The sequence below is a fragment of the Sturnus vulgaris genome, chromosome 19 (genome assembly GCF_052056855.1).
Source record: "Sturnus vulgaris isolate bStuVul1 chromosome 19, bStuVul1.hap1, whole genome shotgun sequence".
In the NCBI taxonomy this organism is placed as follows: Eukaryota; Metazoa; Chordata; class Aves; order Passeriformes; family Sturnidae; genus Sturnus; species Sturnus vulgaris.
Window position 1 is genome coordinate 13,190,519 of NC_142261.1, and position 22,851 is coordinate 13,213,369.

At 56.8% G+C, this 22,851-nt stretch overlaps 1 protein-coding gene across 1 annotated transcript in view; it reads right to left on the bottom strand.

The window, feature by feature from the left end:
- RTN4R (reticulon 4 receptor) overlaps positions 1-7,522 on the bottom strand; it is a 74,389-nt gene extending 66,867 nt beyond the window's left edge. Inside the window, exon 1 of the mRNA XM_014894487.2 lies at positions 7,278-7,522. Within this exon, the coding sequence (XP_014749973.1) occupies positions 7,278-7,299 (22 nt within the window). The 5' untranslated portion in view covers positions 7,300-7,522. The remainder of the gene's footprint in view (positions 1-7,277) is intronic.
- Between the last annotated feature and the right edge of the window lie 15,329 nt (positions 7,523-22,851).

The window sequence follows — 22,851 nt, forward strand, 5'->3', positions numbered from 1 at the left end:
GTGTGACATTAGAGCATCACTTCTGCCACAGAAATGCCCCTTCCTAAAGCACCATGTAAATCAGAATTATCACTAATAATGGATCAATTAGTGCACGGCACTGTAATTATCCCGTGCACTCAGGGAAGAAAGGGAAGGATCACACTGGAATGCAAACATCCCTTTGTTTCCAGAGAAGGTGCAGCACAGAGAGAGAAAACAAAGCACAAAGTGCTGGAAAGGCACCAGGATTCCCAGAGCCAGTGGAGGGAATGTGTCCAGCTCCTGTGGGATGGAAAAAAGCTGGGATGGGCTGGAAACTGCCACATAGGCAGTGACCCTTCCTCTACTGTTGGACTGTTCCCACCTCTGTGTGGAAGTGCAGCTGGGGATGGGGATCAGAGCACAGCTGACAATAAAGACTCTCCAGACCTCCATGGATCAAGGACAGAAATGCTGGACAAGGAAGTTTCTGTGAGTCAGCCCCAGCAACACGAGCACCATGGGGCAAAAGGGTTTGGATCTCCTCAGGATGCAGATCCTAGAAGGAAGAAGGAGCTGATGTCCAGAGCTTGTCCTTGGCTGTCTGGGCTGGAACTGGGGCAGCATCACAGGGAATAAATCCCATTGCATAGGTGATTTGGAGATCTGCAGGTGGGAATCCTGGACTCCTTCAGATGTTTCTGAGCCACTGCTACATGACTCCTCAGCACCATAAAGAGAGAAATCATGTGCTGGGTACCCAAGTGTCAGAGTTTTTTGACTGAGTGAGAGGGGACAGGATTAAGAAGTAATAGTGTCATGGATGGGATGGGAAGTGCAGGATGTTCTGCTCCTGGGGCTCCAGCCCCTTCCCCAGCTCCCTTCCCTTCCCTGGACACGCTCCAGCCCCTCCAGGGCTCTCTTGTCAGGAGGGGCCCAGAGCTGTCCCAGCACTGGAGGTGTCCCAGCAGTGCCAGCACAGGGGACGGGCACTGCCCTGCTCCTGCTGCCACCCCAGGGCTGGCACAGCCCAGGATGACCAGAGATGATCAGAAGCCTATAGGATATCATAGAACCAGACAATCACAGAGTGCCAGACTGGTTTGGGTGGGAAGAGACCTTAAAGCCCATCCAGTGCCACCCCTGCCATGGACAGGGACACCTCCCACTCTCCCAGGGTGATCCAAGCCCCAGTGTCCAACCTGGCCTTGGACACTGCCAGGGATCCAGGGGCAGTCACAGCTGCTCTGGGCACCCTGTGCCAGGGCCTGCCCACCCTGCCAGGGAACAATTCTTTCCCAATATATGTCCTAATGTGTCCTACAGGGTCAGCCAGAGGGAATTATTATGGCTGGGCTTGGCAAAAAGAAGGTGAAGGGAGATTTCATTCCAGCCTCCAGCTACTGCAAGGCAATTGAAAAGACTGCAGAGCCAAACACACCTGTGTGTGGCCAGGTGACACAGCAAGGAGCCACAGCCAAGAACTACAGCTTGGGAGGTTCAGTTCAGACATCAGGAAAAGCTTTTTAATCAGTTCCAGTATGGGGAAAGGCCAGCAAGGCTCCGTCATTGGAAGTTTCCAAAGCTTGAACAGGGAAATCCAGCAGACCTGACCTGAGGTGCAACAGCCCTGTTCTGGACCATCCCACCAGCACCTCCAGGATTCTGGGATTTGTCCAGGTTTGTGTGTCTTCAGAGAGGTCCCTACCTCTGCAGGGTGTCAGGAAAAGCTTCCAGCACAGGGTGCATCTGAGGACTACAGAGCTCCAGGGGAGTTCTATTTAATTACCATTGATGTGGGACACCAGGCTGGGGCGGCTGGAACTAGTTCACATTAAACTGGCCAGGGGCTTTGTCCCCAGGAACAGCCAGCAAAGCAAACAGGACAACCTCTGCAAGGGTCTGCTGCCACGCTGGGTGTCCCTGCTGCCATCCTGGGTGTCCCTGCTGCCATCCTGAGTGTCCTTGCCACAGCCCCTGGCTGTGACCCCTGCTTTTACCCCCTCTTTGATACCCCCCCAGCACCTCTCTGACCTCACAGGGAGCCAGCACGATGTTCTCCATTGCTCCTGCCCCAGCCCTCCCACGCCCAGGGACAGACCCAGGCACCCCCACCTCACCAGAGGCACATGGGCCACCCATGGCCATGGGCTGACCCAGGCCAGGTGACAAAAAGGGCTTGGGCTGCCTCGGCCAGACAGGACACAGAGCTGTGGAGGAGGAGAGGGAATCTCCATCCTTGGGAAAACATCCATCCTGGGAGAGACATCCATGCTGGACAGGACAAGCCCTGAGCAACCAGACCTGGCTTTGAAACCAGCTGTGCTTTGAGCAAGAGGTTCCTTAGATACCTCCAGAGGTACTGCAGGTGTATCCAGGTGATTCCTCCAAAATATTCCATGGTTTCATGAAAGCAAATATTCTGAGCCTGGCCTTGCCTGAGCCAGGCAGACAGGACCCAACACTGCTACTTGAGAGTCATCAGGATGATACCTCAAACTGCTGAGCCCTCCAGAAACTGAACTAAAAATCCCAGCACTGGAGTGTTTCTGCTTTCCTTGACAACCAGGGAGGAATCCAAATAAAACTCAAGTGCTTTTCTAATCCCCTAATTCCAGGAGAGGGACAATAAATGCTGTAACATCTGCTGGTGCTGTTGATCAGCTGCAGTGTGAAGGTTGGGAGGAAGGTGGGCCAACCCAGAGACACAAACCTGCTGTGGATGCAGCAACTCCCCTCAGGAGATCGTCAGTCTTGTCACCTGACACTGTGGCACTGCTAAAGAGGTGATCAGTGTCTGCTCAGACCTCCACATTTCAGCTCTGGGCTGAATTTAAGCATATCCCGAGTCCCTTGGGACATAGCTCAGCATCATTCTCCGAGGGACAGTGCTGGAAAAGCTGAGACTACATCACAGAAAGGCTCATTGACCTGGTCAAGGATACAAAGAAGGCAGAAGCAGGGCCAAGACCAGACTCCAGAGGCCTTCTAGGAGCACTACAAAAGCAAAGCAAGCACGGTCAGAGTCTGAGCACACCACGAGATGTGCTGTGCCCACACAGGCAGGGCCTGGCTGTGAGCTGCACACAGCCCAAGGGAAACACCCTTGGAAACACTGCCCTGAGCCCACACACCCCCTGAGCACCACACAAAGGGCAACCAGCCACTCCACACTCCCATTCCCGTGTGTCCCAGCAGCCTCAGTCACACACAGCTCAGGCTGAGGTGAGTTTGCATATTTGAGCAAACTCTGCACGAATTCCTTCAGCATCTCTGCACAAGCACGGCAGGATCCACCCTCGGCCTCTTTTAGCTGATTAAGACTTTTCAGTACAATTGTCCCCTTTTCCCTCAGCCTCTGGAAACCTCCAGGAGTTGCAACCACAGCAGGAAAGGGGAGGAGAATCTGGGCTTTGTGTCTCACCAGCCTCATTCTCCCTCCCACACCGCTGTGTGTCTGTGATGGAGAAGCTCTCACACGCTGCTACTCACAAATCCCAGATGGATCCATCTGGGTCTGGGACACAGCACAGAGCTTTCCACACGGCCAGGAGGGACAAACCTCCCAGAAACTGCCAGCCCTGGCAGGCCCCACACGGGGATGCTGCCTCCCACAGCCCCTCTGTGCAGTGGTGCAGGATACTCCTGTTCCACTGGAGCTGTGCCCCTTGAATAAAGAGAAAACCTCTTTAGGACATCAAAAGGGATGCCTGGCACTCGGACATTCATCTTGCTGAAGGTGACAGCAGCAGAGAGCACTGCAAATCCAAGGGGAAGAGGATGCACAGCTCATGAGAGCGGCTCCTGTCTGGTCCCTGCAGGGTGAATCCCGGGCTGCAGCTCCAGCCCTTCCAGGGATGGGCTCCCAGAGCAGCCGAGGGCAGGCTCAGAGCAGGGATCAGAGCTCAGCTCTGTGCAATCTGCCTTGTGCTGCTTTGTGTGATTTCCCCCTCCTTCCATATGGCTCGGGAGGATGGGAAGGGAAGGGAAAGGAAGGGAAGGGAAGGGAAGGGAAGGGAAGGGAAGGGAAGGGAAGGGAAGGGAAGGGAAGGGAAGGGAAGGGAAGGGAAGGGAAGGGAAGGGAAGGGAAGGATATTCTGAGGCTGCTGCACCCCTGCATGCACACTGCTGCTGGCTGAGGCCACTGGGTCCCCTTCCCTTCCCTTCCCTTCCCTTCCCTTCCCTTCCCTTCCCTTCCCTTCCCTTCCCTTCCCTTCCCTTCCCTTCCCTTCCCCCAGCTCACAGACTCCTCGCTGCTTCCAAGACGAAAAACGTGGAAAATTCACATCTGTGCTACTGGATTTTGTGGATTTTGGTTATTCCTTTGGAAGGCTTAATGGCCAAAGTCATTGTTGGGATCAGAAGAAGATTGCACAGCACAGGGCCTGTGTCAGCAGCCACAGACTGGCACAGGGAATGTGGGATCTCAGCTGTGCATCCCCATGGCCCTTGCCAGCTTCCAGCTCCACAGGATGAGCAGATGGAGCAACAACCACTCCCCTGCTCTCTCATTCCAGGCCCCTGGAGCAGGGCAGGGAGAGATGCTGTGTAACAAACTGTCCCCTTCCTCCTTCCCACCACTGACTCCCTCTCCTTCCCACTCCTTTATGGACACCACAAGCTCCCAGGAGGTTTTCCCCAGGTAAGCCCAGAGCTCAGGGGATGGAGGGAATTAATGAGGGGCCCTGATGGTTCAGCACGTGCTGCCCACAGCCTTCCTCACTTTCTCACTGCTTCTCATTAACTCCTCCTCTGGCCCAGCTTTGTCTGGAAAAACATCTCAGATCCAGAAGGGAACAATGGAATCTGCACCAGTTCAACGCCCAGGCACCGAGTGGTGCAACAGCACCTCCACCTTTCTGCCCTAAAATTCCTCTTTGAGCACATTCCTCTTTAGAAAGCCTCTCCAAACAGCCTTTGATGAGCCCATGGAATACAGGTCTGAGGTCTGTGCCGCCTGCTGGGAAAGAGGGGACAAAGCCCAGAAAATGCAGCGGCTCCTCGATAAAAAATTTACATCATAAAGACGGGAAATACAGAATAATGCAATGAATGGTGTTTTCTCTCAAGAGGGAAAAAAAAGAGCTACTCCCACATCGGTGATGTTGATGTAGGTTCTCATATTACAGGAGTGTGTATTCGGGTTAAAAAAAAAAAAAAAAAAAAAAAAAGAATAAGCATAGAAAGCCCTTTTTCAGTAAAAATGAATTGTGTTAATAAGGCAGCAAGTGCTGAGAACAGGGAAAGCTGTGCCTGTCCAACTGCCCCTGGTGGCTATTTCTGGCTTACAAGGCACTTGAAGCATCCTGGCAGCCCACAGTGGGAAATGTAGTCCAGATCCAGCAGGATGGACACTCAGCTAAACAGAATCCCCCAGGTTCATAAGGACTTTCCAGCCAAACCTGCCAGCAAGCCAGGCTCCCCAGCCTCTCACAGGAGCAATTCATAAACTGCAGCAAAAAAGCAAATAATTCAACCCCAAACTCCTCCAAGCCTTGTTCTATAAATAAAGCCGTTGTAACACAGTTTTTATATTTCATTATCCCCTGTGTTGTTCCACACGGTGCTGGCGGCAGCCGGGAATGTCAGTGCGTGGGGAGAGCAGCGCTGCAGCAGCACGGGGATGGAGCACAGGGGATCGGGGTGCCCGCACCACACCCAGTACCTGGGCGCTGGTACCAGCACCGCGGGTGACAAAGAGTCCCCGGAGCAGCCTGGCACCTGCGGGCTGGGCACGGGCACGGAGCCGCTGGGCTCACATCGATGGTAACCCCTGCGCCGGGCACGGCCCCCGGCAAATGCAGGTTCGGGTATCGGGGTCCCCTCAGGCCCGGGGAGAAGCTGGCACCGCAGCCTGCTCCCAAGGTGCTCCCCAAACAGGAGTAAATTGGCCATTTCGCGTTCCATATCCACACAAAGCCTCTCAAGGAGGCGATGTGCGGTGTGGATCACAGCTCGGATGTGTCCTTTGATCGTCACAAATAAATCAGACAGAGTGCCCTCCAAAATAGAAAGGAGAAGAGAATTATATCTGTGTCACTGACGGGCACGGGAAGCGAGCTGGAGACAGCACAGCCGGGAGCAGAGTCCGAGCACCAGAGGCTCCGCATGCCCAAACCTCCCCTGCCCAGCACCTGGCCAGCCCCGGAGCTCCCACGATGGGCTCATCCCTCCAGTTAAAAGCTGCAATCCGCGGGCTGGGTTCCCAGCAAACACACCTGGGTGGCACACGCTTCTCGAGCGGCAGCCTGGCAGTGAGTGTCCCCCCGCTGGAGCCGCATCCCGCTCCCCAGGAGCCTCCGCAAGCGGCCAAGGTACGGCGGGACCGGGGGGCTCCGAGAGCCGCCGCAGCCCCCGGCCCCCGTGCCAGCCCTGCCCCAGCCCCAGCCCGCACACCGGGGCCGGGAAGCAATGATTATCGCCAAAGTCCATGGAAAAGGGCTGGTTCAGGCAGAGCTCCGGCCGTGCCAGGCTCCAAGCTCCATGCCTCTCCCGCGGCGCAGCGAGCGAGTGGAAAGGGGGTCCAGCCCCTGCATCCCCAGCACCCTTCCCAGCCTGTGGCTCCCGGACGCGAAGCGGGGGAACCCTAAGGGAGGGCTCCTCGGGGAGCCCCCACCGCACCCCGGGACCCGCTGTCCTTGCGGGGCGCCCGGACCCTCCGCAAACTTCCCCGTCCGGAGGCGCCGCGAGCGGGACGGGCTCGGGGAGCGAGGCTGGAGCTTGTCGGGCGGCCGGGCTGCGAGCGGGGCAAGCCGGGCTGCCCCGTCCCCTCTCCCGCCCGTCCCGGCCCCTCTGCCGCGGGATGCGGGCTGGGGACGCGCCTCCCCGGGAGGTACCAACTTCGCCCGGTCACCCCAAGGCCGAGCTGAGCCAAGCCGAGGCTGGGCGGCGGCTGGAGGGGGCTCAGCCCGCTGCTCCCCCTCCATCCCGCTGTTCCCTTTCCATCCCTCTGTCCTCCTTCCATCCTGCTGCTCCCTTTCCACCCCGCTGTCCTCGTTCCATCCCGTGCTCCGTGGCTGGAGCCGAGCCGTGCCCGGTGCTCGCTCCCCTCCGGCCTCGCCTCCGCTCCACTCCCGCAGCCGCGGCGCTCCCGCTCCCCCCGCGCTCTCCCCGCCGCTTTTCCCGGCCCCAAGCCGCTCCCGGCCGGGCCCCCGGACCCTCGTCCCCTTGTGGGACCTTGGTCGCTCCCGAAGACACCAAGGGGGAAAAAAAAGTTGCGGCGAAGGAAGTTCCCGGCTCGGGGCGAAGTTGGGGCCGCGGCCGCCGTGCCCTGCCCGGGGGAGCCGCGGCGGCGGAGGGGACCGGAGCGCACCTACCTTCAGCTATCGCCCTCTTCATCTTAGGGGTCGGGGAAGGCACGTCTGGAGGCGCAAAGTGAAGCGGCAGCGGTACAATCCTTGGGAAAGCGGGGCAGATCCCGATGCCAAACTTCAGCCCGAGCGGGGAGCGGCGGCGCGCGGGGAGGGGGGGGCGCTCCCGCTGCCGGCGCCCTCGCTCATCGGGGGAATGAGCAGCCCCCGAGCTGGAGTCAGCATCCAGGCGAGGCTCCCCCTCCCTGCCTCGCCTCGCTTCGCCTCGCCTCGCCTCGGCTGCCTCCTCCCTCCGCCCGCCCGCCCGCCGCACGCACGGGGCCGGGGCTGCGGCGGATCCCGCGGCGGGGAGCGGAGCCGGCTGCGCTGGATCCCGGGAGCGAGCGGCGAGCGAGCGGGGATGGAGAGGCGATGAATGTTTTATGGGATCATGTGGTTTGACGTGAGAGGAATCAGCCTAGATCGGATTTACTGGCTGGAGGAGTGAGCGGGAGGACGGGGGAGCCGGGCACGGGCTGGCGGGGGGAGGAGGGGCCGCTCCGACGGCGGCGGCTCCGCGGCGGAGCCCCCGCGGTGCGCGGCCGCGGCCCGGGCAGGGCTGCGCGGGGCCGGCAGCCTCATTCCTGGAGGAGAGGTGCCACCTAAAGGAAGCGGCGGAGAGGGACGCTCGGGCGGCGGCGGGCACCGGGCCCGCTCCCTCCTCCCCACCGCCCGCCGCAGCCGCGCCCGCACCGCCCCGGGGGCCGCGGGGGACACGGCTCGGAGCCCCTCAGGAGGCACCGGAGACCTCGGCGGGTGTTCTCTCCCGCTCTGGATCTGCGCACCGGGGAGGCGGCGAGAGACATCCGAACCCGCGGTGCCTTCTCTTCCTCGCCAGATTCGGCTGCTGCGGGTGCGGAGCTGCTGCTCTCCCGAGGGAGGGGTGTCAGAGAGCCCTTTGGGTACAGCCCGAAGGAGAATCTTCAACTCTCCCCTCCGGCTGAGCCCTCTCGCTATCCCTGCCCCTTGGGATCACTCTCCCGCGGGCAGGAAGGACAGTAGCTTGCCTCAGTTTACCCCAAGAGCACGAGGGTTACACCGTAGCTGACGCAGGGTGAAGCTGGATTCCCGTCCTGCCGAGCCCTCCCGCAGCCTTCCCCGTCCTGGAGGGACAGGGGCTCCTGCACAGGCAGATCCCATCTGCAGCCATCCCATCTGGGAAGCAGAAAGATGGATTTTTATTAAGTGAACTCATTTGCTCAGTGGGGAAAGGAGGAGGGAAGGATTGTGCCAGGGAAAGCTGAACATCCACAACATGGAGAGGTGGTGGCTCTGTCCCTGCTAGTCAGAGGTTCAGCTGCTACCAGATCCATGGACAGTGTGTACATATGTCTGTATCCATGTGAAACCCCACTTGGAACTCTGCATGCAGTCCCGGTGCTCCCAATATACGGGACATGGAACTCTAGGAGCAGGTCCAGACTGGAGCCCCTCCCCTATGGAGACGGACTGGGAGCTGGGATTGTTCAGCCTGGAGAAGAGAAGGTTGTGTGGAGACCTCACAGCACCTTCCAGGGTCTGAAGAGGCTTCAATGAAGCCAGGGAGGGGCTTTTCATCAAGAACTGGAGCGCCAGGACACAGGGAATGGCTTCCACTGACAGAGGGCAGAGATAGATGGGATATTGGGAAGGAATTGTTCCCTGGGAGGGTGGGCAGGCCCTGGCACAGGGTGCCCAGAGCAGCTGTGGCTGCCCCTGGATCCCTGGAAGTGTCCAAGGCCAGGTTGGACACTGGGGCTTGGAACAGCCAGGGACGGTGGAAGGTGTCCCTGGCCATGGCAGGGAGTGAGATTGGAAGAGCTTAGAGGTGCCTTCCAGCCCAATCCATTCTGCTATTCTACTGTGTGTGTATTTATTTTTACCTGTGTACACCAGCTGTAGAAATACTACTGAGCCTTCATTCCTCACTTATGGTTTGTCACCCCAATATTGGCCATCTTTTCCAGCATGCCCTCAGGGTTGGTGTCACAACCACATCCCTCCAAGGCCTGCCCAATTTCCACCTTTCCATGTAGGCATCACTGCAGGGTGAGCCAGGGTTCAGCTTCTCCTGTATGCAATAACCCTCTCACCACACTCAGAGGCTGTGGATGCCTCAGACTGACCCAGCCCACAGTCATCTATGGAAAAAGAAACTCAGCTAAATGCACCCAGCTGGACACTTGGGGCAGATGGAGGTGATTTACTCAGTGAGGGCTTTATTTGTGCCAACAGCCTCAGCTGGCCCAAGGTCGTGGGCTCAGAATCACAGAATCACAGGATGGGTTGGGTTAGAAGGGACCTTAAAGCTCATCTGGTTCCAATCCCACTGCCGTGGGAAGGGATACCTTCACTAGGTCCTTGAAGCCCCATCTGAAAATGATCCAGGAGAACTGTCCAGACACCCTCTACCTGTGCAGATGTGAAGTTCTGTACAGCCTAGGGCCTGCAGCCCCTTCCTCCAGCCCCCTGGAGAGGGCAGGTGGCACCTGGCAAGAGCAGGGGGCTCCCTCTGGCCACTCTCTTTCTGCTCTTCCAGAATGCAAAGGTGCAGAGATGATTCCCTAATGCTCTTCCTTCCCACATCTCCAGCCCAGCTCAGGCATCCCCCAACCTTCTCTACCCTTTCTGCCTTGCCTGCCCCCTTCCCTCTGTTTGCTCTGGGTGACGCCCAGCTGTATCCTGCCCATCCTGGATTTTCCAGGCGCCCTGTCACTCTTAATGAACAGGAGAGCACTTAATGAACATGCTGCCAGAGGAGCACTGGGCCCACAGTGTTACAGCTGGGCCACAGCTGGGACACTTGGTCACCCTTGGGTGCTTGGACCAGTGCAAAGCAGGTCTGCTCTGAAGGAACAGAAGGGTTTTCTGGGATTGCCAGGATAGGTGAGGTCTGGGAAGAGACAAGGACCATTCCTGTGCAATCTGTTGCAGCACACTGTAGTCTGTTTATGAACATCTTCTGCAAGGGAGGATGATCCCACCCTGCCCTGCTATTCCTGCAGTGGCAGCCCAGCTAGCACAGGTTGGGAATGTGCTACTCCTCCCTTTTGAACACACCTTCAAGCACTCCTGTTTCAGCAGTGCCCTTTGACTCCACCATCCCAAGTGGTGCAGCAGGAGAGAGAGGTCACCGACGTGCAGGGCATCAAAATAGCTGCAGAAGAAAGGACCCTGGAGCTGGAATTTCCTGGGAGAGGGCTGGAAGGTGAGCAGGGGCACTGAAGGAGTTAATTGAAGCTCTAGTCACAGGCCCAAAAATTCCAGGTTGTACCAGAGAGGCGGTGGCTGTTTGGCTGACATTTCTGAAAGGTTAATCTGGAAACGGAGAGAGCACATCTGTACAGGGCTGGGGCTGACTCTTCTGTAGATTCTGCACCACTTTGGGCTGTGTGACCCAGCAGTTGTGACACCGAGGTCACCGTGAGGCAGCGTGGGGCCGTGACCTTGGCACGCAGTGATGCTCCACAGCGTCCTCGGGCTGGCTCTGCTTCCAGCCCGGATGACAAGGCACAGAACTGGCTCTGCTTTGTGCCCCGTGTTGGACATCTGTGCTTCCCATTTCTCCACGTGGCAAGGGGGTGTCCAGCAAGAGCTGGGTGAAGGAGGGGTGTCCCAGGCAGATCTCCTGGGGGAGCCGGGGTGCTCGCAGTTGCAGTGGGAGTAATTCTGGAGAGAAGCCAGCGCTGCTCGAGGTGAAGACACCTTGCTTTGACTGGATAATTATATGTTCGTCTCTACCTAATGCTTAAGCACGCTGGGATCAATTCTCTTCCTTCACGTTGGGAGTTTTGTTTGCAAAGTGCCATCCCTCCTTGCTCTCTTCAACCTGGGGGTGTGAGCACAGGGGCCCCAAAGGATTTAGGGCACATTCCTGGGCCTGTGGGCACTGAAGAGAGAAGTGGATGTGGGGGAACAGAGAGGGCACATGAAATGGGAATTCATTGTCCTTTGCTGTGCTCACACCCACCCCTTTCTTTTTTAATAGAGCCTAAAGGAATTGGCTCCTGAATCCCAAAATTGAATGAAGTGTCTCTTGTTCTGGTCCAGTAAAGGCTTTTTACCTTTCTTTCCCACGGCCTTGTGGCTGCACCTGTCCCGTGTCTGACGTGGCTGGGAGCACCTGAAAACATCTCAGAGAGGAGCAAAGAGGCAGAAAAAGGGCACCAAAAGGCCAGTTTTTTTTGCTCGTTCTAATGGAAGGGGGACAAGATGCTCTTTTAAGGTGCTTTCCAACTCAGCCCATCCTGGGACTCTGTGTTGTGTCTCTGCCAAGTTCTGGCACTGCCTGTGCCCACAGGAGACAGGAGGAGATGTGGGCACACAGTGCAGCCTGGGCAGTCAGCAGCTGAGGGAATGCCACCTGCCCCAGCAGAGAGCCATCCCTCTGGGCTCTGCAAGAGTCACCCTTCAGAGGCACAAGAAGGTCTTTTCCAAGTAGCCTGCACCTGCTCTGAGGCCAGGCATGGGCACACCATGGGGCAGACTCTCAAATACAGAACTAAAAGGGCTCCCCAGACCCCACCACTGCACTCTTGATAAAGTTTATGTTTGACACCTTCTACCTGTTAACTTTCGTGAAGGGCACTGAAACCATGGCTCCTTCCTGGACATTTCCAGCAGCTGGAACATGGCCCCTGCAGACTGGGAGGCTCTGCACCAGCAGGGCTCCTTGGCCAGGGCAGCACACGAGGAGGATCTGTGCTGACAGCATTTATCCAGGCACACAGAGTAGCTCCTGCTCCATTTTCAGCACTTGAACTGCTGCACTCCAGTGGGCAGAGAAGTTCTGTGCCGGCAGAGTGACTCTTCCAGCAGAACAGAGTACCAAGACAGAATCATCCTACACCCACACCAAATATTTATAATATCTAAGAGATATTTTACACATGACTGTATTTGCAGTTGATGTGAAGTTGTGGCAGGCGGGACCTTGTTCTGGGATCGATCTCCAGAACACCTCAGCTCCCACAGGAAGTGCCCCACAGACAGAAGGAGCCCAGCTGTCCACAGGAGGAATTTCCTGGGGAAGAGGAGGGGCAGGCACTGAGCTCTGCTCTGTGAGCAGGGACAGGAGCAGGGCAGGGCTGGAGCTGGGCCAGGGCAGGCTCAGGCTGGAGCTCAGGGCAAGGTTCTTCCCCCAGAGGGTGCTGGGCACTGCCCAGGCTCCCCAGGGAATGGGCACGGCCCCGAGGCTGCCAGAGCTCCAGGAGCGTTTGGACAGCGCTGCCAGGGATGGACAGGCTGGGATTGTTGGGGGGTCTGGGCAGGGACAGGGGCTGGATCCATGATCCCTGTGGGTCCCTCCAGCTCCCACAGGTGATGTGCCAGGTCTGGTTTCTCCCCTGCAGTCGGCTGTGCCCTGGGTACCAGAGCACCTCAGAGGCTGCCCAGGGCCAGCACCTGGCAGGGCCAGCCCAGTGACCACAGGACAGAGGCATGGCTGGCCACCTCTTGGTCCTGTGCAGGGAGCTGCTGGCTGACCCTGGGCCCCAGTGTGAGCTCTGTCTGGCTCCAGCCCCAGAAGGCAGGGCTCCATCTCTGCCAGAGCTCATTACCAGACCTCGTTAGCTCAGGGAAAGGCATTGAGTGTCTGTGTTGTTCCATGGGCTGCTTTGCTTCTCCTGCCATGAAAAACTGCACCAGAGCCTGCCTGGGCAGGGCAAGACAGGGAGAGAAAAGCTCCCCCGTGTCAGTGCATCCAGCCCTGCACCACCAGTGATCCCCCTGTCTGCTGCTTCTCCCGGGAGTGAATTATGGCCCTTGCAGCTCCTGCTCCGTGATTTTGCTCACATTTCAGGCCTCTCCTGCCTGAGCAATGGGGTCGGTGTGGACGAGTTGTTCCTGTAAATCATCCCAGCACCGCTCCAGCCTGACACATCAATCCCCTCTGTAAAAGGTTCCCACCTGGTCCTGGCAGTGCTGCTGAGATTGGGATGTGCCAGGAATCCTTCAGAAGGCTGGGCAGGAAGGGCTGCAGATTTATTCAGGCACCTCTTGCAGAAAGCTGCTCCCTTTCCGGCCTTGGGGAAACTCACCTGGCTGAGGGCTGCCACTGGGCTTGGAGCTGCCCTGAGCTCGCCCTGCACTGACTGTGAAGCAGCTGGAAACAGGCAGAGAATGCCAGAATGGTTTGGGGGACACCTTCCACTGTCCCAGGCTGCTCCAGGCCCCAGTGTCCAGCCACTCTCATCCCCCCCGAATGCCAAAGCTGCAGGCAGACAGGATGCAGACCGGGTGAAAAGCCCTCCCAGCACCCTTCACTCCTAGCTATGAGCACATCCTGCACATCCTGGGTGTCCCTGCACCACCAGCAGTGTGCTGGACACGGTGCCAAGGAGTGGCAAGAGTCCTGGGAGCAGCAGCTGAGGAATGGCTGCTCCAGCCCAGTCGATGCCTGAAGATTGTTGCTTTTTATTTATTTTTCATATATTTGTGACCTTGTCCACCACCAATATGTGGTTATACAGCTCCTGGTATTTTTCCTACCCTTTCTCTTAGATTTCAGAATAAGAAGCTAACCTTCTAACACATTTCTGAAATACTGTTTAGTCTTATTTTCTAGTAGAGGACCTACAAGAAGAACATTCCATTTTCTAATCAGAATTTGAGAAGACATAACGAGAAGTGGAGCAAAGAAGTCCTGGACCAACTCCAGTGGGGCAGTACCTGGGGGAAAAATTACTTAACCAACTGCTCTTCTAATTGGACAGTATTTGTTACATATGCTAATTTGTTAAACCTATAAAAATCATAAAAATCCAATACTGGCTGTGCCCATGACCACTGGGACACCTGGAAGCTTCCAAATAATGGTCTGGTTTGTATGTTGTTATTTTAGCACTGTTGCAAGAAGCTGGGCTCCCCTTCCAGGCCCTGTCTGCTCTGAGTGTTCCAGGGGCTCTGCTGTTCCCAGGGGCAGCACGTGGGGGGTGGCTGCAATCCATGTGTTATCTGTGTGTTGTTTGAGAGCCCAGCTTTGTGTTTTCCTCCAACCCAACAGTGTCTCCACTGGGATGGAGCCTGGGATGGACGATGCTGCCCAGACTTCCTCTTGAATTACTTGAATTACTGAGACTTCTCCTCCTCACTTTGTTTATTTGTTTGTTTTCCAGTTCCTTGTGTATTTTTAAGGCTGACTCCTCTCCCAAAGCCCCTGGCTGTCCTGGCAGCTGCAGGGACTTGCAGGAATGCTGCTGGAGAGCCCTGGCAGAAAATGAACATGGAATTTGTGACTGGGAGCAGCCACCCTTGCAGCCCCATCCCGAGCATCACTGAGATCTCACAGAGGAATGTGAGCATGGCAGCACCACCTGACCAGTCACAACAGCTCTGATTTCAGATCTGCAGTGCTCCCAGCAGAGTTAGCAAATGAGCTGCAGACCAGGAACTATCTGCAAATAGTTTCCAATAATGAATTGAGGTGCGAAAGCTGCAATCTGCTCTGAGACAATCTGTAAACAGAGGGAAGGAAAATTCACCAAAATAAATTATTCATTTCAGATTACTCCTCTAGCTCATGTCTTAACTTGAAAATCTCCAGGGTCTGCAGAGACTTCTGGGGATGCTCCTGTACCTTGAGCAGAGCTGTGCTGGGGCAGGCACAGGGATGTGAGACAGATCAGGGCATCCCATCAACACCTGGCCAGCTCTTCTCCCCCCACTGATGGGGATTTGCTACCAAACATGGACCAGCTCCATGGCTTGTCCAAGGGCACTGAAGGTAAATCTATTCCAGGCCAAAACCTGGACTCTTCCCCTTTCTCTGCTGCCATCAACAAAGAGGAAAAGGAGCCACCCTGGAGCAGGAACAAAAGCAGAGGTGGGATGGGCAATGGGGGAAGGAGAGGACATAGGAATAGGGGAGCAGGGCAGGGTTGCAGACAAATCACAGCTTCCAGCTGGACCAGGCCATGTGGGACACACAGATGTGCCCACGTGGCATGGCAGTCCTGGGTAAGAGCACTGGAGGGGCTGGGTGGGGGGTGATGCACAGGAACTGTGCCCAGACACCATTTGAGACCTTCCAAACAGCCTGAGGAAGAGAAATCTGCCTTGAGGAAGAAGGAGATCTCCAAGAACTGCCTGAGGGTCCCTGGGGGCACAACAGGAGGAACCACCCTGGCCCCCGGTAAGGGGAGCCATGGGCAGGCTGTGCCTGAGGGGTGTGAGGGACTCAGTGTCCCAGCCCCTGCACAGCTCCCTGGTGACTCTGACACTTGGCATGGCACTTGGCACGGCTTGGTGCTGGAGAAACTGGCTAAAGAGCAGGAAAACTGCACAAAGAGAAACCTATGGAGCTGGAGGAAGGTGCAAGATGGGAAGCTGGGGTAGAACAGTGATTACTTTTTCAGTTATCTGCAAAGATTGGCTTGAGCTGCTCCTGGGTCCTCCTAGGCAGGGAGGACAGGCCAAGTTTCAGCAGCTTTGTCATTCTGCCCCACGGATCTCCAGGTGCCACAGTCTTCAGTTTTTAGTCCTTTTAGTCAGTCCCAAGTCTTCAACCTCACTATGGAAAGCAGCAGAGTGGACTGGAGCATATTGAGGGCGTTTCACAGAGGTGGCAATATTGTCGTCTCTAGTTAGAATTAAACAAGTAAATACAATTCTAGTGTGTGTTTTCCTGAAAATATAATGTGTGGGACTGCAGGGAAGGGCAAAGTTCAGAGAAGAATTCTCCAGTACTGACCATGCCAAACTGGGCAGAAGATTGGACAACCCCCAAGGATGTTTTAGACTAAACCTAACCCCAGACATCACCTGGAGAGAACCTGTGGCAAGCTGGACTTTTTCAAACCTTTTTTTCTTGCTCTATATTCAGGGGAGTGCAGTAATACTCAAACAGCTCAAATCTGGTGGATTTGTCTTTGATCCAGGTTGGCAGTTGTTGTCCCAAACTCCCATGATCCCAGCAAACTCCAGGGTTTGGCCTTTTGGAGCTGCTGCTGTTAGAGACCAGCTAACCCTGCTCACCAACACTGAACTCCTGGGGCATTATTGCTGCTCTGGACCACAGAGGTTTTCCAGGAGATGTGCTGGAACTTTCAAGGCATTACAAGAACTATTTCAGCTTTAAGAAATAACCCTAAGAAAATGCTGTCAGCGCTGTTCAACCAGCTCTTAATGAAGGCTTTAGAAACATCCTTGTCAGGGCCATGGCTTTGTTCTGCTGGCAAAGGGCAGGGGAACATTTGGGCACCCAATTCCACAGGGCAAGAGGCAAGTGAAAGTCATGGAATTGAGTATTTTGGCAAAAAGCACAGTGAGAAGGAGGTGTGGTTTTGGGAGCAGCCTGAGCCACCTCCTGAAACCCCCTGGCCTGGTGGCCCCTCCATCGTCCACCCTTGCACAGAGCAGTGCAGACACTGAAGTGACAGCTGAGAGCTGCTCCTGCAGAGTGTCCCCAGGAAAAGCAAAGTGCCCACGTAGCTTCCTAAAGCAAGTGGTTTTCAGGAAAAGACAGAAGGCTGCAGGAAAACAGAATGCAGCTCTGTGGGAAAGCTGCATGGAAATCAGCTCCTCTCATTGAGAACTTGACTCTCTGCAGAGCAGCTGCTGGTTCAGAGCCCTGGCAGCAACTCCAAGAGCTGGGAATCCAACGCCCTTGTTGCCATGTCCCGCAGGAGCAGCACTCCCCAGGCTGTGCTGGCCTGTCCTTGTGGAGAGGATGGCACTCAGGAGACTCGGGCCGTGCTGCTCCCGAAATGTGTGGAGCTGAGGTGCCACCAGGAGTGCTGGAGGATGCTGTGGGAATGACACACAAACCTCATCTCCAGCAAAGCCTTCCTCGTTCCTGGATTGCAGGAATCTCCATGAGGCTCCTGCTCGCCCTGGGGCTGCTGTTTGTGCCACCTCTTGGCTAAGGATGTAAAGTGGGCTGCACTAGGATGCTGGTTTGGGGGTTTTTGTGTTCCAGAGACCTCAAAGCCCTGAAGAGCACCTGAGGATTCCCCCCAGAGCAGGCTCAGGAGCTCAGGGAGCTGGTGCAGGTGTTACAGATGTGTCTGGCCGTGAGCTGGAGGGGTTTCTGGCACTGCAGGTGCTGCTTGGGCCGGGGCTGGCAGGGCTGTGCTGCTGCCTCGCTGAGCAGTGTCCCTGTTCGTGGGACCCAAAGCCATCAGAGGCTGCTGGCACCACGGTGAGCTTGGGCTTGACCCGTGCTGCCAAAGGGTGCAGGGAGGGCCAGCACTGCCCTTTCCTTCACGAGGAAATCATCTCCTGTTTTCTGGCTGTTTGCAATTAGCCTCCCGCAGCAGATGAATAATCTGTTCTTGTTGATTCGACAGGGACGCTTGGAAAGGGGACAAGCAGCGCGTTCCACGTCGCCCGGCGATCGCAGGCACGGAGGGAGGAAAACACGGGCACGCCGCTAATTCCCAGCAACAATCCCGTAAATGCAGCAGTGCTGGCACGAGGCAGGCGACAAACGCGACAAACAGGCATTGGAACTGCTGCCCCGAGTGTGGCTGGAGAGCGGGCCAGGAGGGCAAGGGCAGCCCCTGGGCCGGGCTGCTCAGAGCCGGGGGGTGCCAGCCCACGGCCCGCAGCCCCCGGGGGAGAGCTGCCTCGGCGGCGTCAGAAAATCAAAGCCATTTTCAGAAGGAGAACAGATTTTGGTTGGGAGGTGAGGGAAGCGGAGGGCCAAGAATAGAAGGGAACAGTGGGCGGAATTCTGACTCCCTGCTGCATTCAAAGTAAAGTACAGGACAAGTTTCAGGGAAGCAGCGGGGCAGCCCTCGGGGGAGCTGGCAGGGACAGAGGAGCCTGGCAGGGGCTGGGGGACACGGGGGACACGGGAGGGCAGCGGGGCAGCGACAGCACCAAAGAGAGCAGAGCACAGCACTGATCTCCAGCAGCCCCAGGGGCAGCAATCACAGCCCCCTGACGGGGATTTCAAGGGAGACAGGGATTTTAAGGGAGACGGGGATTTTACAGCAGGAGGTGATGCTGGGTGGCAGCGCTGAAATGGATTTTAGGAGCGACAGCGCTTGGCATGAAACGGAGAGAAACCACTGCGGTCACGGAGCGCTGAGCGCTGTCCAAACGCGGCATTTTGGGGGGGTTCACCTCGGGGGGCAGGGAGCGGCCAGCCCCGCAGAGCCGCGCTCACACGGCCCGACCCAACGCCATCTGTGCGGCCACGGCAGGAACTGCACTGGACCGGCCGGGATTCGGCAATGAGGGATCAGGGAATGCAGGAACTGCACTGGACCGGCCGGGGTTCGGCAATGAGGGATCAGGGAATGCAGGAACTGCACTGGACCGGCCGGGGTTCGGCAATGAGGGATCAGGGAATGCAGGAACTGCACTGGACCGGCCGGGGTTCGGCAATGAGGGATCAGGGAATGCAGGAACTGCACTGGACCGGCCGGGGTTCGGCAATGAGGGATCAGGGAATGCAGGAACTGCACTGGACCGGCCGGGGTTCGGCAATGAGGGATCAGGGAATGCAGGAACTGCACTGGACCGGCCGGGGTTCGGCAATGAGGGATCAGGGAATGCAGGAACTGCACTGGACCGGCCGGGGTTCGGCAATGAGGGATCATGGGATGAGGGGAGGCAGGAATTGCACTGTGAGCCTGGGAATGGCAGGCTGAGGAGAGGGCACCACTTTGTGCTCCATTGTCACCTGTTCCCTCCAAGGGCAGCACTGCCAGGGCTCGGCACAGGGCTGCTGCCATGGGCTCTGTGTGCTGATCCATGAGATTCTGGGAACATCTGGCAAAGCCAGCGTGAGGCTGAGACTGCTGCAGGTGCCAGGCAAGACAGCCCTGAGCATTTCCATGCTGCAGGAACTGCAATTTTGGCTTCTTTTCTGCATAAAAGATTCCTGCAGGGCTGGAGGCTTTGCCCAGGGTCTGCTGGAAGGGAGAACCTTGACTTATTCACAGAATCCCAGAATCACTGAGGCTGGAAAAGCCCTCCAAGGTCATTGATTCCAACCTGTGACCCATCCCCACCAGCCCAGAGCTCTGAGTGCCACATCCAGGCCTTCCTTGGACACCTCCAGGGATGGGGCACTCCAAACCTCCCTGGGCAGCCCCTGCCAAGGCCTGACCCCCTCTTTCCATGAGGAAATTCCTCCTGATGTCCAGCCTGACATTTTTGCTGAGCACTGCAGCTCTGGGGCTGTTTGCAGATGGGCTGGAGGTAGAGGCAGGGTGGAAGATGTGCTGCTGCCCTGGCATCCCGGGGAGGATGGGCAGGGCTGAAAGGGACTTGTCCCAGTGGAGTGGGGTCGTGGTGCTGAGGCCATGTCCCAGCTCTATCTCTGTATCAGGAGTGATGCTCAGGGAGCAGTGCAGGAACAAGACAGGTATGGAGGAGCCCCTGGCAGCCCCTGCAGATGGATGCTGGCATGGCAAGGACAGCAGGGATCCCTTATCCCTCCTCCTGAGGATTTTTCAAGCCCAGAGCCCAGCTGGCCCTTCGGCTAATGCCCCCCACCAGGGACCTTTCTCACATTTCACAGTCTTGCTCTTCCATTTCCCCTGGGCTGCAGACGCGAGGACAGGGAGCCAAGGAGAACCTTTACACCAGGAAGGAGCCTGGCTGAGGCTCAATCCCACCCAGCCTCAGCTCCTCACATGCAATTACCTCAGAAGGGGCAGAGGGCAGGAAAATGGGACTAAGCAGGTGCCCAGGTGTGTGTGTCTGGTTGGTCCCACCTGTGCCTGTCTGAGTTCCCAGCAAAGCAGCAAGAGGAGGCCCTGGGAACTCCTCCATCTCCCACAGCTGTAGCAGGGACCATGTTCAGCTCTGCTCCACCAGAGCCTTGTGGAGAGAGGCCATGCCCTGGAAAACTGCAGTCTGGGAAGCTCTTGCAGCACTGCGTGAGTGTGGAAGCATTTTTGGTGTCTGGGGCTGCTCTTCCTCCAGCTCCAGAGGGTCTGTGAATCACAGGGACAATTCACGTCACCCTAAAGCAACAGAGAAGCCACCTCTGAAGGGCACCTTCCTGTGTGTGTGTGTGACAAAGTGCTCTGAAATACATAAAACATTCTCAGAGTAGGGAAGATCACTGAGAGCTTTACCAAACCTGCCTTGAGGAGCTGTTTCAAAGCATTCCGAATGGAGCTTGCAAATATCTGCCCATGTTTGCTGTTCCCTGGTAGGAGTGGGTGGTGGGTGCAGCTCCTTCTGCAGCTCCCAGGGAGCTGCTGGGAATATCTGAGCTCTGCAAACCACCCTGGTGCAGCGTCCCTGGCATGGCAGCAGTGTGCATGGCACTGGAAAGGGAAGATGGGCTCCAGGAGCTCAGGGAAGTCTCTAAGTCAAGCTGAGCATCCCACCAGCCCTTCAGCTCACTGTGGAAGCACTCCTTCCCCTTTAAATTGGATGGAATATCTGATGCTCATGGCTGGGTTGGCCCCCAAATCAGGATGGTGATGCACAGGAAAATAGAAAACCAGGAGGGAACCCCCCCTTAACCTCCAGTTCCAGGATCTTGTGGCAGCACCCTGGGGCTGTTCCTCTTCCCAGGGAGGTGAGCAGCTCTGAAGGACGAGTGGGGTTGGGGAAGTTATGGTGTCCCCTGAGGTTTCCCTGGCAGCCCTGTCCAGGTGTTCCGACTGCAGCAGGTCCTGAAGTGGGCTCTGATCACTCAGGATTTTGGAGAGCCCTGCAGCATATCCAGAACATCTCCCAGCGTGTTCCCGGCCCCACATGGGTGGTGAGCAGCCTGCCAGCCTCACAGCTCCTGGCAAGCACAGCTTTCCACTCACTCCTGATAACAACAGCCTGAAAAAAAAGGAAAGAAAATGGATTTTCCCCCTTCCCTTTTCAGGAATTCTGGCAAGATGTCAAAACGCTCCGCTGCCACTCAGAGTGGAGAGCGTTGCCCAGCTCTTCCCCGTGCTCGTCTGCCAGACCTGGAGCGATTGCAGAGCTTATTTTGGGCAGCTGAAGCGGCAGCAGGAGCGGGAGGGGAAGGCTGGGCTATCAGTCACCGGGAGATGCTCTCACTCCCACCGAGGTGTTTACAGGAGGGGCGTGAGTGCGAGCTGAGCCAGCTGCCATTAGCATTGCAGATCGGGCACTTGTTAGCACTCTGCTTCGCCCCTGCTTTACAATTTGCTAATAATAAAGCGTTTGTTCCCGGCAAACAAACGCCCAAGATTTATGCCTTGCTCACAAAGGACTCCAATAGATATATTGATACCTTGTGAAGCTGCAGCGGGGAGAAGGATTGGAGAGCTGCTGTTTGCTTGACTCCATCCAGCTCCTCTATTGATGACTGCGAGGCATTTATTTCACTGAGAATAGAGCACTCCGAACTGCGAACTCTCTGTTGCCAATAGTGCCATATTTAGGGTTATTATATCACCATAAAACAGCTTTATGAGGCCATGAATATTGGGGCACGTCGATACCCACTGCACCACGGCTGTGCCTCCTGCCTCGTGGGGCTGGCAAAGCCCAGAAAACAGGGAAGAACAGCTTTGAGGGGAGAAATAGGCACGGGAAGGGCTCTTGGTGCTGTCACCTGCCCTGCTGCTGAGCCCAGTGAGGAGAGCCGCTGTCAGACCTGTGCTGGCACTGGGGACTCTGTTTCCCAGCACATCGAGCCAATGCAGGGATGCCAATGCTCTGGGAATGGTTGGGAATGTGCCAGGCATCAAAAACAAGGGCAGGAGCTCCAGTTATCCTCCCCAGCCGTGGCTGCAGCGTGCTGTGGTGCTGCCAGCACGAATGGGACCAGTCAAAGCAGCGTCCCCTGTTCTCCAGTTTGGCAACAATCTTGTCCTGGGATGGTTCTCCAGAACTCCTCAGCTCCCAGGGGCAGCACAGCACGGAGGGAAGGAACCCAGCTGTCCACAGGAGGAATTTCTTGGGGATGAGTAGAGGGAGGCACTGAGCTCTGCTCTGTGGTGAGCAGGGACAGGAGCAGGGACAGGAGCAGGGACAGGAGCAGGGACAGGAGCAGGGCAGGGCTGGAGCTGGGCCAGGGCAGGCTCAGGCTGGAGCTCAGGGCAAGGTTCTTCCCCCAGAGGGTGCTGGGCACTGCCCAGGCTCCCCAGGGAATGGGCACGGCCCCGAGGCTGCCAGAGCTCCAGGAGCGTTTGGACAGCGCTGCCAGGGATGGACAGGCTGGGATTGTTGGGCTGGATCCATGATCCCTGTGGGTCCCTCCAGCTCAGGATATTCCATGATCCTGTGATTCTTCTGTTCCAGCCCCAGGAAGGACAGACAAGCCCTGCTGGGATCCCCCTGGAGAGGTTGTACCTCCCACAGCCCAAACATCCCCGTGGGTCTGGGCTGTCCCTTCCCACCCATTCCCGTCTTCAACCACTGCATCCATCCCCAGGTGAGCCCTCATTCCTGGGATCCATCAAACCTGGAGTGAGCTCTGCGGGTGCAGGAGGAAGCACAGCCCTGTAACTGCTCCAGAACAGGCTCTCCCTGTCAGCTCCCATCCTCTCTTACATTTTAGCTGCTAAATAATGCACTAATGGAAAAGGAAACCTTAGCCAGGGCAGTCAGATTAAGATGCAGAGCAACCACAGCTTTCAGCTTTCATTTTCTGGCTCCAAATGCTGCATTTCTTAGCTTTCTTTCTATG